Source organism: Leucopleurus acutus, assembly GCF_964270905.1.
Source record: "Leucopleurus acutus genome assembly, chromosome: 13".
NCBI classification, from domain to species: domain Eukaryota; kingdom Metazoa; phylum Chordata; class Mammalia; order Artiodactyla; family Delphinidae; genus Leucopleurus; species Leucopleurus acutus.
The window spans coordinates 81,989,474-82,002,211 of NC_139155.1; the positions used below are offsets into that span (position 1 = coordinate 81,989,474).

General features: G+C 34.6%; 1 protein-coding gene across 1 annotated transcript in view; it reads right to left on the bottom strand.

The window, feature by feature from the left end:
- Positions 1-604: 604 nt before the first annotated feature.
- The window catches only part of IFT81 (intraflagellar transport 81), an 81,272-nt gene continuing 69,138 nt past the window's right edge, over positions 605-12,738 (bottom strand). Inside the window, exons 14-18 of the mRNA XM_082853347.1 lie at positions 11,066-11,152; positions 9,991-10,062; positions 9,817-9,906; positions 6,075-6,113; positions 605-971 (exon numbers count right to left, since the gene is read on the bottom strand). Coding sequence (XP_082709473.1) covers positions 789-971; positions 6,075-6,113; positions 9,817-9,906; positions 9,991-10,062; positions 11,066-11,152 — 471 coding nt within the window. The 3' untranslated portion in view covers positions 605-788. The remainder of the gene's footprint in view (positions 972-6,074; positions 6,114-9,816; positions 9,907-9,990; positions 10,063-11,065; positions 11,153-12,738) is intronic.

Below are 12,738 nucleotides of genomic sequence, written 5' to 3' on the forward strand. Positions count from 1 at the left end.
GTACCTTTCTTTAAGGAAAAACCAAAGAAATCTTCAAATACCTTGTCCAGATGAAGCAAAGAACTTGAGGCACTTCGACAATTTCTTATATTTAAAATAATAGTCCCCCAAACCTAAATACTATATTAGACTTTTGGTGAAAATAAGTAATAATCCTTAAATTTAACACAGTACTATAACATGAATACTTACTTAAAAAAGAATAAAAATTTACACTATATAAATTTTAAATAAATAGCCATGATAGGTGCACCAAGTTTTATTTGTGTTTAAACGATACAAATAGAACAAATATGTTATTCAAAATAATAAATCTTCTTGAATTTTACATAAGAAAAAGAAACTGAAGTGAAACTGTAGGAATTGCTGAACTTCAGATAAATGTTTCTTCAAAACAAGAGATATTAATTCCTAAAAGATTCCTCTAAAGTTAAAAAAAGATTAAGAAAAACATTAAGCCACTGGGTTAGTATGTTAAAAAAAACCTACATGTTTCTTAATGGACATATGTTTACATTTACAGATAGTAAACTCAGTCTCCTGTCTCATAAAACACAGAAGACATCACTATGTCTAAACTAAGCAAAAAAATAAAGGACTCTTTTCCATATTAAAAAACTTTTAAAACCTAAATCTACCTTAACATTATTTTCCAAGAAAACTTAATAGGGAATGGCTAATCTGAAAGCAAAATGTTGTACAAATCACTTTCAAGAAAGGGAATACACCATGGGATTATGCTTATAGCTAGCAGTATCAGCTAAAACCCCAAACAATGACACATGAACTCAGAGTATCAGCCGGTCCTCTCCTCCCTCCTGAATTACCTGACCAATGGAAGTTTGGCTTTGTTGTTTCAGAAAGCACTGTTTCTTACATTCCATCAATTGTTCAAAATCACGCCACATTTTCACTTGTTTCATATTGGGACCATGACTTTCTCGTACAGCTTTTTGTTTTTCCCGGAGTTTCTATTGTTAAAAAAAAAATCAAGAATAATTAAATCTCATATACGGATTTACTTCTATTGTTCTAATCAGAAGAATATGGTATGCTTTGTACATCTGATGAATAATAGCTAAGCCAGGTTCTCCTATGATAGATGAAAACCAAGATGATAAAAGTTAACTAAATTTATGATAGATCTAGGACAACCTGAATTTAAAAAGAACAGAAAAATGTAAAAGAAAGGAAGGGGGGAAAAAAATAAAGGGAATCTGGAAAGTGGAGCAGTAACATGGTATATAAAAATACGCAGATTTTGGAAGTCAGAAGACTTGAGTTCCAACTCTGGCTGTCACTAGCTGTAGGGAAGACAATTTCTCTGGACTGCAGTTTTCTCAATTGTTAATTAAGGCTAATAATAGGGGTAATTATAAAAGTATCTGCTTTATAAGATTATTTTTTCCACATGACAATAGATATGGAAAAAATTATAAACTACCATGTGTTATACATGTTATTATTATTAAATACTGTATTCTTTCCTGAATCAGTATGCTCTAAGGGTATGCTCTATACCCAAATAAATCAAATTGTATGTAAATATTCCTCAGGGAGAAGGTCTACTGATATTCTAAAAAGGCCCAAATCCTTATCAGAATTGTTTTTGTTACTACTAGCCTATATAGTTCCACCTGCCAAAACTGTTCTACTTACTGACTCTAAAATTATAAATAGGAATAAGAACATTTTTCAGTACATTGCAAAACTATACTTTGGTTCTCTATTATGGCAAATTGAGGAGAGTGACAAAGAAAGGGAGGCACAAAGTCAGCGACAATGAGAGGAAAGAAAAGAAGGAAGGAAAGAAGCGAAAAACAGAGATGATAGTACACACATAAGGAAACAGTGTGACAGAAATACATACACTGACACAGTGTGAGAAATCACCAAGAAGGGCAGAAAAACAAGCAAAGACACAGAAACAGATTACACAGGAATATCTCCATCTTTTCCTCTTTTAGTATACACGGTTGATTTAACAGGTGACCTAAGCACATAAGTGAAAAGGCTGGTCATTGGTACTTGCCCAAATAAGAGGCTAAACTAAACTGAGGCCAGGTTCAAAACGCTTACTAAAGACTGCCCTCTCCATCTATGGTTAATGAAAAGCAAAGTTAACAGCAAATAGCAACAGGAAACAAAACAGAATTAAGAAAATATAATTTAAACATAACCAGCAATTTTTTGACACAATGCCTGGCATGCAAATACATCTATTTAAGTCTATGTTACAAATAAAGTATCTTACAACAAATATTTTTATCCTCATAAACTAAAACAAAAGTAGTAAGTCAGATCAAGAGTACTGAGCATGATTTTAAGATTAAGGTACTACTTAACTGTAACTTTTCTTATATTATTGGAATAATTTCCTTGTCAAAATCCTAACAACCTATAAAAAGTTATTTAAAGAACCAAAGACAGGAGGTGGGGACTGTCTGTATCAGAAATATTATATTACTGTCACTTATTACAGATTTATTTTGTGGATAGTTGCAATGCACAAAAAATACTTGTCACAGATTTCATTGTTCTTAAAAGGAAGAGGTGGTACAGGAGGAGGAAAGTTACAACTTTCAGTACAATATTCCATCTTGGTAAGGCAAATTCTAGTATATGATAGTGTGAATTGTAGCACTATAGCTTGATCTAATTTCAGAAGCTCAGTTGGCATGAGAAGGTCTGTGGATGTCTAGTCTTTGCTGGTTTGGAAGGCATATGCTATTGTCAGTTTCAAAGCCTAGGTATGTTCTGTGTTTGCCTTGAAAATTTAGATCCACTCTAGGAGTGAGAGGATCAAGAAGCTTTGTTTCTTAAATGATACAGCCTGACAATCGGGGCATGAACTAATCAGTGGCTCATTTTGCTGGAACATGCTTGACGTCAGACTGCTGCTACTGCTTTCCCCCAAAATCCTGCAGTAAAACACTACACTGGAAGGGGAAAGAATAATTTTTAATCATATTTAGCAATTAAGTTTGGGTCTTTGAAAGGATTCAAAGTTTGACAAATATTTCTCTACATATAGCATCCATCCAGATACTTTTCAAAACAAATGAAATAGAGGAATATTTTCATATAAAAAATTATATTATTTATGAAATACCTGGATGAAAGTCAATTATTGACAATCATACTAAATCCTAAAACCCCCAAAATCTCTAGTTAAAATACTGTACAAATGAATGTACAACTTGATTCAAATGCATACGTTCAAATATGAAAATTATTTTTTCCTTTTGAGTATGGCATGTCATTTCATAAATGGAATAAGGTGTACAGAACTCAATTTCTCTGATGAAATGGAAGAATCAGCTTTAATGTTTCTTTTTATTTTTTACTTAGATTAATATGATGGACATCTATTCACAATTCATACAAAAAGAACAGATGAACATTTTTTATAGATATGGCTGATTCCAGATTGGGGACAGGAAATGTACAGAATGAGCCTTTTGTCTGGAACATTTTGTCATTCCAGAAAATAAAAAAGCCATCAAAACCTAGTAGGATTGTTTCAAAAGGATTCAGGAGCTGACTTCAAGAGGCTTCCACCGGCCAAACATGGGGCAATTTGGATAGGAATAATAATAAATATTAAATAAATAAAAAAAATAATAAATATAATAATAATAATTGCAATAGATTGAAACATATAAAACATGTTAAATCTGGGAGTTATAAACATACTTTTAAAGGATGATAAAAAATGAACTCATCATTTTGAAAACCAGTAATAAACAAATCAAGCAGTTATTCTGCCTTTCCTATATGACCTGTACTTTAGAGTAACCGGAGTTGGTAAGATGCTCTTAACAGAATTATTCCAGCCAATAAATGAAGAAGGAACAACATAATTAGAATATGACTGTTTTGCAACCTCTAATGAATTAATGGACTGAGGAAGTGATTTTCATTGGCTGCCTACATTACAAAAAGAGAGATTCCCAAATATTGAATTGCATTTAATCAAGTCTCTAAACCCAACTGCCAATTCACAGGACATACTGGGGACGGAAGAACATGCTAACTGACACTACAGGGAGGCCATCAACAAAGCTCAGAATGCTGGAAAATGACAAATGATCAGGGTTTTTTTCTTCCAACAAATAAATTGTAAAGAAAAAAGATGGACTAGTAACCTAGAGAAAAAGGGACTTAAGAAATATATCAAATAATAGCAATGTATGAACTCTTATTAGGATCCTGATCTGAACAAATAAACCATTAAGAAATTATGAGATAATTGGTGAAGTTTGAACACTGACTGGGTATTGGGTATTATGCAATTATTGTTAAATTATTTTTGGCATGATAATAGTATTGCAGTTATGTTAAAAAAAAAAGAGTCTTTATGATACATACTGAAATATGACCAGATAAAACAATTAAATCTCTGAGATTTGCCTAAAAATGGGCAAATCTGGGAGTGGGACTATAGATAAAACAAGACTGGTCACAAATTTAATTACTGAAGTTGAGTGATGGTTACATGTGAGTTCTTTACATTATTTCCTCAATTTTTTATTTAGGCTTGAAATTTTCCATAATAAAAACTTTTAATTTTTTTAGTTCTTTTTAAAGTTTTTTTCAAAAAGACATTTAAAAAGTCTACTTAGCAATTACTTCATTGCTTTCTACACTATTTGTTTTTCTGAAGTTCATCGTTAGAATATTACTTACAGGTTTATGGGAGCTAATTCAGCTTTTATGTAAAAGCAGATATATGTAAATATGTTTTTAATAATGACTCAAATGAAAGTAAGAATGAATAATTTTACTATCACCAATGTATTGAGTCAGACCAATAGCTAAACTGTACAATGCATTAAGACTGAAACAAAGCCATATTTTTCATTTGTACTATTAGGATGGACAAGCCTATATATGTATATAATAAAATCATTTCCAGGCTGCAGCCTCAAGAATATTTGAACGTTGAAATTAGACACCCATATATAATCAGTATTTTAAATGAAAAACTGCAGCCAACAATTTCTAACTCTGATGCTACAAACTTGACACTCCTATTAGAAAAACTTATAAGGAACTTCAATTTTCAATAGTGAAACTAAGTAAAAAACAGATAAAATGGCGTATAGTGAAGCATGGTTAGCATTCACTATGCAACATGGATTTAAAATCATTGAAGATTAGAATCAATTAGAAAAATCAATTAGTCATTTAAGCCCTGATGTTCAAGGCCCCACCACCTCTTCTACTAGGAGTGGCTCAGAGAACTGAGAAAACAAGACTCAATCACATGCTCCTATTTTTAGTAGCCCTCATATAAGACTGGCAGGTAGGGAGTGAGTATCTTAAGTAAAGTTTTTCGATTATTTGTATTAATTGAATCAATGTTTGTAAAGGACTTAAACTAGCCCCTGGCTCATAGTAAGAGCTTTGCGTTTATTAAATAAAATAAATGAATAAGTTTACACTTATAAGTATAATCCCAGTATTCCCAGATACCTGGGGATAAACTGAAACTTGTAGTTCATTAAACGTGGCATTTTGTTTGTTACGCATGAACTCTTTGTTATTTAAAACTGGATTTCCCCCCTCCTCCCAAATTCATGTGCCTTCACTTTTATAAAACTAAATTCCTAAAGAAGAGTCTTCATCTTTGAAAGGGAGTAAGAAAGTTCCAATTTCCTCTATAACCTTAAAAAAAATGACAATGGCATAACCATGTACTGAAAGCCTGAATAGACACATTAAAAAAAACAACATTCTTGGGACTTCCCTGGTGGTGCAGTGGTTAAGAACCCCCCCCCCCCGCCAATGCAGGGGACACAAGTTCGATCCCTGGTCCAGGGAGATCCCACATGCCACGGAGCAACTAAGCCCGTGCGCCACAACTACTGAGCCTGTGCTCTAGAGCCCACATACCACAACTACTGAGCCCACGTGCTGCAACTACTGAAGCCTGTGTGCCTACAGCCCGTGCTCCGCAACAAGAGAAGCCATAGCAATGAGAAGCCCGTGTCCCTGCTCGCTGCAACTAGAGAAAGCCTGCGTGCAGCAACGAAGACCCAACGCAGCCAAAAAAAAAAATGCATTCTTACCTTTCCAAGATTTTCCTGTTCAGCAATATTTTTGGTATACTGTTCCCTGGGGAGTAAACATAATGATTTAGTTTACATTTACTTCAATCGATTTGATCATACAACTAAATTATAAATTAACATATCTATCTAAATATATTAGACAATACAGTTTATAGAGTACTAGAGTCAGAATGAAACCCATTATCAAACACTCCCTTTTCCAATCTTTAGTCAGTTCATCTAATAAACAGTAATATAAGGAAAAAACCAAGGCAAAATATCATGTAAGAAGTTAAGTACCATTTCCAGTTAATCTACACTTAAATCAATGGTAATCCATTTGCTTAAATTACACTTTTTTTTTAAAGAGGTTTGCAGAAGAGAGAAAGGATACACATTTTTAAAAAACATTAAATAGCATCTAACCCAGCAATCCAACTTCTAGGAAGTCATCCTACAGAAAAACTCTCATAAGTTAATAAAGATGAAAGCAAAGACTATTACTTCACCATTGCTTATAGTAGTGAAAATCTGCAACCAACTAAATGTTGATAGACGGGGAAATGTTTAAATAAATTATGGTACATCCGTTCAAAGGAATAATACAGAGTTGTAAAAAAAGAATGAGGTAGATCTATAAATACTAAAGTGGAAAAAATTCTAGATAAATTATTAAGAAAAAAACTGTATATGTAGCTTAATTTTATTTATGTATACACACATATACAGACATATTAGCAAAAGCATGGGAAAAGAATATGGGATAATATGCAACAAAATATTAACAGTAGACATTTATGAGGTATGGCAGTGTGGACAACATTCAATTTTTGTGTGCTATACTTGATAATGGTTACTTTTTGTTTTTATAAGTATTTCTTTTGTAAGCTAAAAAAGTTACAAATTTTTAATGTAAAAATAGAAATACAAATAACGTATTGTATTTTTAAACAAAGGTATAATTATATTTTAATATTATATAAGACAAAAAGTGAGATTTGAAGTGTTAAGGACAAAGATTGAAGGATGAGGACACAGGAACCAAGGACAAAGGAACCAGTGACAAGAAGATAAGAGACTTTAGACCTCAAATTTGTATGGAAAAAGACTATATTTCTGTGTAAAGCTACACAGTAGTACTTAAGAAGAAATTAAACAACACAAAATTGGGAATCTAAGAAATCATAAACCACAAACTCTAGCAGCTTAAGTGAAGAAAGATTTGCATTTATGTCAAAAGGGAGGTAAACATGATTAGAACAGAGAGAATGGCAATCAAAAGTACCTGAAGCCCTTACAGAGCTGAAGTGAAGGTAGAATTTGTGCACAGGAATAAGAATGGAAGGGAATAGACACAATCTTGATGAACCTTCATTTTGCCCTTAAAATTTATGAGACACTAAGTCAAAATTGTTTACCTTTCTAGCTCTTCAATGAAAAAAAGCTGGGAGGAACTAAATGACATATCCCTCAAGAAGAATGTATGATTATTATTAAGAGAGCTTTAAATAATTCATTTATTACCCTAGGCCCGAGGAATGTCCAAACTGTTTTAGAATTTCCATTTATATTTTATCAAGAAATCGACAGGCACATGCTCTTTCCCCATAACAGTAATATGTAATTTTAATTTATTCAATGAATTTATTCAAGAAATAATTACAGAGCACCTGTTATGTACCAAGCATGCCCTGGGATTTCAAAAAGAAAACAGGACAGACAGGGTCCTTGCCCTCTAGGAATTCATACTATATCATTTCTAAAATACTGCTGCATACATTATATTTAACTTGAGCCTCTGTGGTATATATTATTCTCCTTATTTTATAGATGAGGAATGATTTGTCCAAGGTCACAAAATAGGAACTGGAAAAATCAGGTTAGAAACAATTTTATGGTCTCTCTCTAGTACTTTCATATATAATATGCTGCCTCTTTAAGTAAAATTAAAATTTGCAGATGATCTTTCAAAACCAAGCTAATTTCTTACACCTTTGGCCTTACCAGGAAGTACCATAAAAGTAGAAAATGAAATAACATTAAAAATATTGTGTCTACAATAGTTATAATATTTTAAACATGTATCAGTGAGTTTAGAGTATAATTAACTCCATTTTATTCTTAACATTCTTATCATGTACTACTCTAGCCAGGGCGCAGTATTTTTCTATTGGAAAACTGAGGAATGGTAAAGGTTTACAATGATTTTTAAAATGATGAAGAGGAATATCTAGCTAGAAAACTGATAAGAAAACCAATAGTTCAGGAGCTATACTTCCTTTTTTACTATTTATATTGATCACTTTGGAAGAAAAGAAACAATTTCTAAAACTTTTATTTTTCAAGAACAAAATTAACTTCTCACATTTGTGAAATATTAGCATTGACTATATAGATTTAATGAGCAAAGTTTACATTCAATGAAAGAATTTGTATAAGTACATTCAGTATGTTTTTTTAATGTAGACTTATTATTTTTTTTTAATATTTATTTATTTATTTGGCTGTGTCGGGTCTTAGTTGCGGCATTTGGGATCTTTCGTTGCGGTGCGCGGACTCTCTAGTTGTGGCGCGCAGGCTCCAGAGCGTGCGGGCTTCACTACATGCAGCACACGGGCTCTCTAGTTGTGGCACGTGGGCTCTGGAGTGCGCAGGCTCAGTCGTTGCAGCATGTGGGCTTAGTTGCTCTGCGGCATGTGGGATCTTAGTTCCCTGACTAGGGATCGAACCTGTGTCCCCCTGCATTGCAGGGGGATTCTTAACCACAGGACCACCAGGGAAATCCCTGTATGTTTAATATGTTAGACTATTAAAAAATAATATCCTATTTATAGGATATTTTTGGTCTGGCCTGCATTATATAAAAAAAATTTAGACTTTGCAAAACATTCTATTTCTTAGATTCCTTTTTATAATATTAACGTATATGCCACTAAAAATCTCAACTGCCGTCTAGAATAAGTGTGAATCCTACACTTCATTTGAGTTCTTACCGAATGGTAAAAGCAAAACATTTGAATTACGATTAGGGGCAAAGAAAGCTTATCTTGTTCATTACTGCATTTTATCAAAGCTAGCAATTCAACTATAAACGTATTTTTTAAGACAGCATTTGATTTATTACAATATGCTGCAAGCTAGGATTACAAAAAGAAAAAATCACCATATAAGGACTAGTAGTATTTATACACCCTTCTTTGCTTTAAAGGCTGACACACTGCAGTCACACAGTTTCTAGCTGAAATGCAGTCACTCACACTGCACAATGAGCAGGCCAACAACCAGAGTCCAGGCCATGTAGGACTTGAAAAATAGACCAACCTTAGTGCTTTTAAAAAAGCAATTATGAAATTATACATATTCCTGAGGAGGGGGTAATGGGGATTAACTGCTTAATGGTTGTCAGAGTTTCTGTTTCGGGTGATGAAAAAGTTTTGGTAATATATAGTGGTTATGGTTGCATAATATTTTTAATGTAATCAATGCAACACTTTTAATTATACACTTAAAAATGGCAAATTTTATGTTATTTACCTTTTGCCACAATAAAAAAGTAAGCAAGCAAGCAAGAAAAATTATATGTATTCTTACTTAGTCAGCAGGGCTGGACTATCCAGAAGATGTTTAACAAGATTTAATCCTAGATAATATCTTACTATATGCTTATTTAAGTACTCTGACTTTGTATAATTCCATCTTATTTATAAAACTTCTATAGATTAAAACATTAAGTAACTCAATATAAAAACAACAAAATTACTTGCCTAATTGCCTTTCTTTTTTCTTGTTGATCAGAAGAGACATATGCCTTCATTTCATCAGTAGCACGACAAAGTTGTACTTCTAGGTTCTAAGTGGAAAGACTAAGCTTTAGGTTAAGTCCTTGATACAGAAAAATCTCAGAAAAGTTTTTGATCCACTTTCTTTGTCTTACCTTAATCATACAATTTGTATAATGGTATCTACTTTCGTCTTGAAGACATTCTTCACGGAGTCCTCTGACTTCCTAATGTATATAATTTTAAATGGGCAACATTATCGAAAGAATAATCAGATACAGAAAGGATGACTATATTTACAACAAAAGAAATACCATCAGAGTATTTCCTCTTCTGCAACCGAAACTTTATTATAATAGACTAGGTTGCAATCTTTTCTAGAGACCACTCATATCACTCTACAACCTATAAGTTTAGTTATTTATTAAGTACCTACTGTGTGCCCAGCTCTGTGCTAGGTGCTGGGGACAGAGGAGTGAACAAGACAGGTCCCTGCTCTCATTCAAGTAGAGGAAACAGACATAAACAAGGAAACATGTAATGAAGGTAGTTTCAGATGGGAAAAAGTGCCATGAAGAAAATTCTGCAGTGGAATGTGATAGGGTGACTGAGTGGGCAATATTAGGTGATCAGAGAAGACCTCTAGGAGGATGTGACATTTAGGGTGAGACCTAAAAGGTGAAAAGGAGAGATCAAGGCAAATAGTTGGTGGTAGAGTATCCCAGAGAGAGAAAAATACATGCAAAACCCCCAAGGTGAAAACAAGCTTGTCCTGTTTGAAGTACAAGAAGGCGGCCAGTGTGGCTGGGGCCCTGTGGGCGAGGAGTAGAGCACGTGGATATGAAGTTCATGGAAGCAGGTAGGGCCTTATAGACCACAGTTCTGAAGTTAGATTTTAAGTGCAACAGGAAGCCAGTGGAGGGTAGCCTAACTGCTGTATAGGTTTCTTTGGCTGCTCTACGGAGAATAAACCTTAGGAAGGCAAGCGTGGAAGGGGAGAGTAGGTGGGAGGTTACAGTGCGAGTCTAGGGGGCCTGGACTCTGGCGGTAGGGGTGTAGATGGAGAATTTAGTATGTACACATCAAGTTTGAAGAAATAAAAATCTCTGCAGCTTAGGAGACAGACTCGGGATGAGGGTAAAGATTTGGGAATCTTTTGACATCGGTAGTGAAAATACGCATATACAGGCAGTTTCTGCTAAGTTGTTAAAATAAAAACTGTCTTCTTACCTGTTCTAATTTGGACCGATTACTTTCAAGGCCTGCTGCACAGCTATCATACTGGGATTTCTTTTCATCACACTCCTGGGTTAATTCCTAGTATGAAAAGGGTAATTAATTGAATAAGTAAAAAACAAAGGCCTAAAATGTGGCTCTGAAACAATACATGCCCTTGTCAGTCTTGTAACTTAACTCTAAGCTTCTTGGCATACTTACGAGTTATTTATACAACAATCAGACATTTGAGAATTATGACAGATGAAGGTGCTGATAAAAACAATAGCTGCCATGTATTAAGCTGTGTGCCAGGCTCTCTGTTAGAAGCTGGGAATAAAACAGTGAGTAAAACAGCCAAAAATCCTTCCCCTCAAGTAATGCTCAGACAAGTAAACAGGCTGAGTGCTATGATGGATGAATGCAAGGTGTTACAGGAGCACATGGGACGCTCACTGGACCTAACCCAGGCTTGGGGATCAGTGCGGACAACCTGCTGGAGAAATTGATATCTAAGCTGAGGTACGAAGGATTAGTAAGCATAGTTAGAAGGGACAAGAGGAGGAGAATGTTCATAAAAAAAGGAACACTATGTATGAAGTCTTGGACTTGGAACTAGAGAGAAGAAGGACAATTTAGGACATATAAGTAGTTTATTATACTGGAGCATGTCTGGGAAATGTGAGAAGAGGCTGAAGACTTTGGCAGAGGCCTGATCAGAACTTTGTAAACCATGTTAAGGGTGTTTGAGCTTTACCTTTAACAATAACTAAGTCTCAAAACAACCTCTTGAGGTAGGTATTAATATCCCCACATCGTGCAAGGACAAGTATCTTGTAAAAGATTGTACTGCTGGAAAGACGTGTTAGAATTTGAATTCAGGCTATTTGAGTAGTTTCACACTTTCTTCTAACATAATATTTTGAAACTGATAATTTGAAAATCATCTTCTACCGACACCTGGAAATGCTAAAAGTATCAACAAATGCTTGATAAGGCAGGGCAAACATCCTTTCAGATCCAGAGCTAACTGAACTCTCAAGGAAGTAAAAGGAATTACCAGGACTAGAAACAAAGGATGACAGCCTATGGCTACACTTGGTGAAGGAGTTGGAAGCCAATCTTGATAACAGAATGATTATTATCTCCAGGCAGGGCAAAAGACCTGGAAACCTGTGAATAAAGGGTTAACACCAGGCCTGGATTGATTCAGGCCAGACTGGGAATGGTTTCACACAGCACAGTTTCCTTGGGAACTGGAGAGTTAACATAAATGGGTAATATTGTGTGGTGCTTCTGCTGTGTGGGACTGCATCTGGTTTGGGGTGACTAGCACAGTATAAAAGACTGGTGGGAAAAAGGAGCCATGGCTTTTGTGAATCAAAGTGACCTACAGACATCTAAGGCTCTCATGGTTGACATGAGAAGGGGCAACAGAGGCTGTGTACTTGGGTAGCTGCTGGGCCTGTCAGTGAGATGAAGATACTATAGTATATGAAAGCCTTTTTTTGTTTGTGAGTTTTATGGCCAAACTGATCAGTAAATGCAGTTATGCTACTTCAGAGGAGGATGGAAAAAAGGAGTCTGTCCTCAGGCAGGTTTGGGATTTGGATTTACCCTACCTACGTGGTCTAAGAACTCCCAAGCTGAGACATTAACTCAAATTAGCTCCAAGCTTGTGATATTCC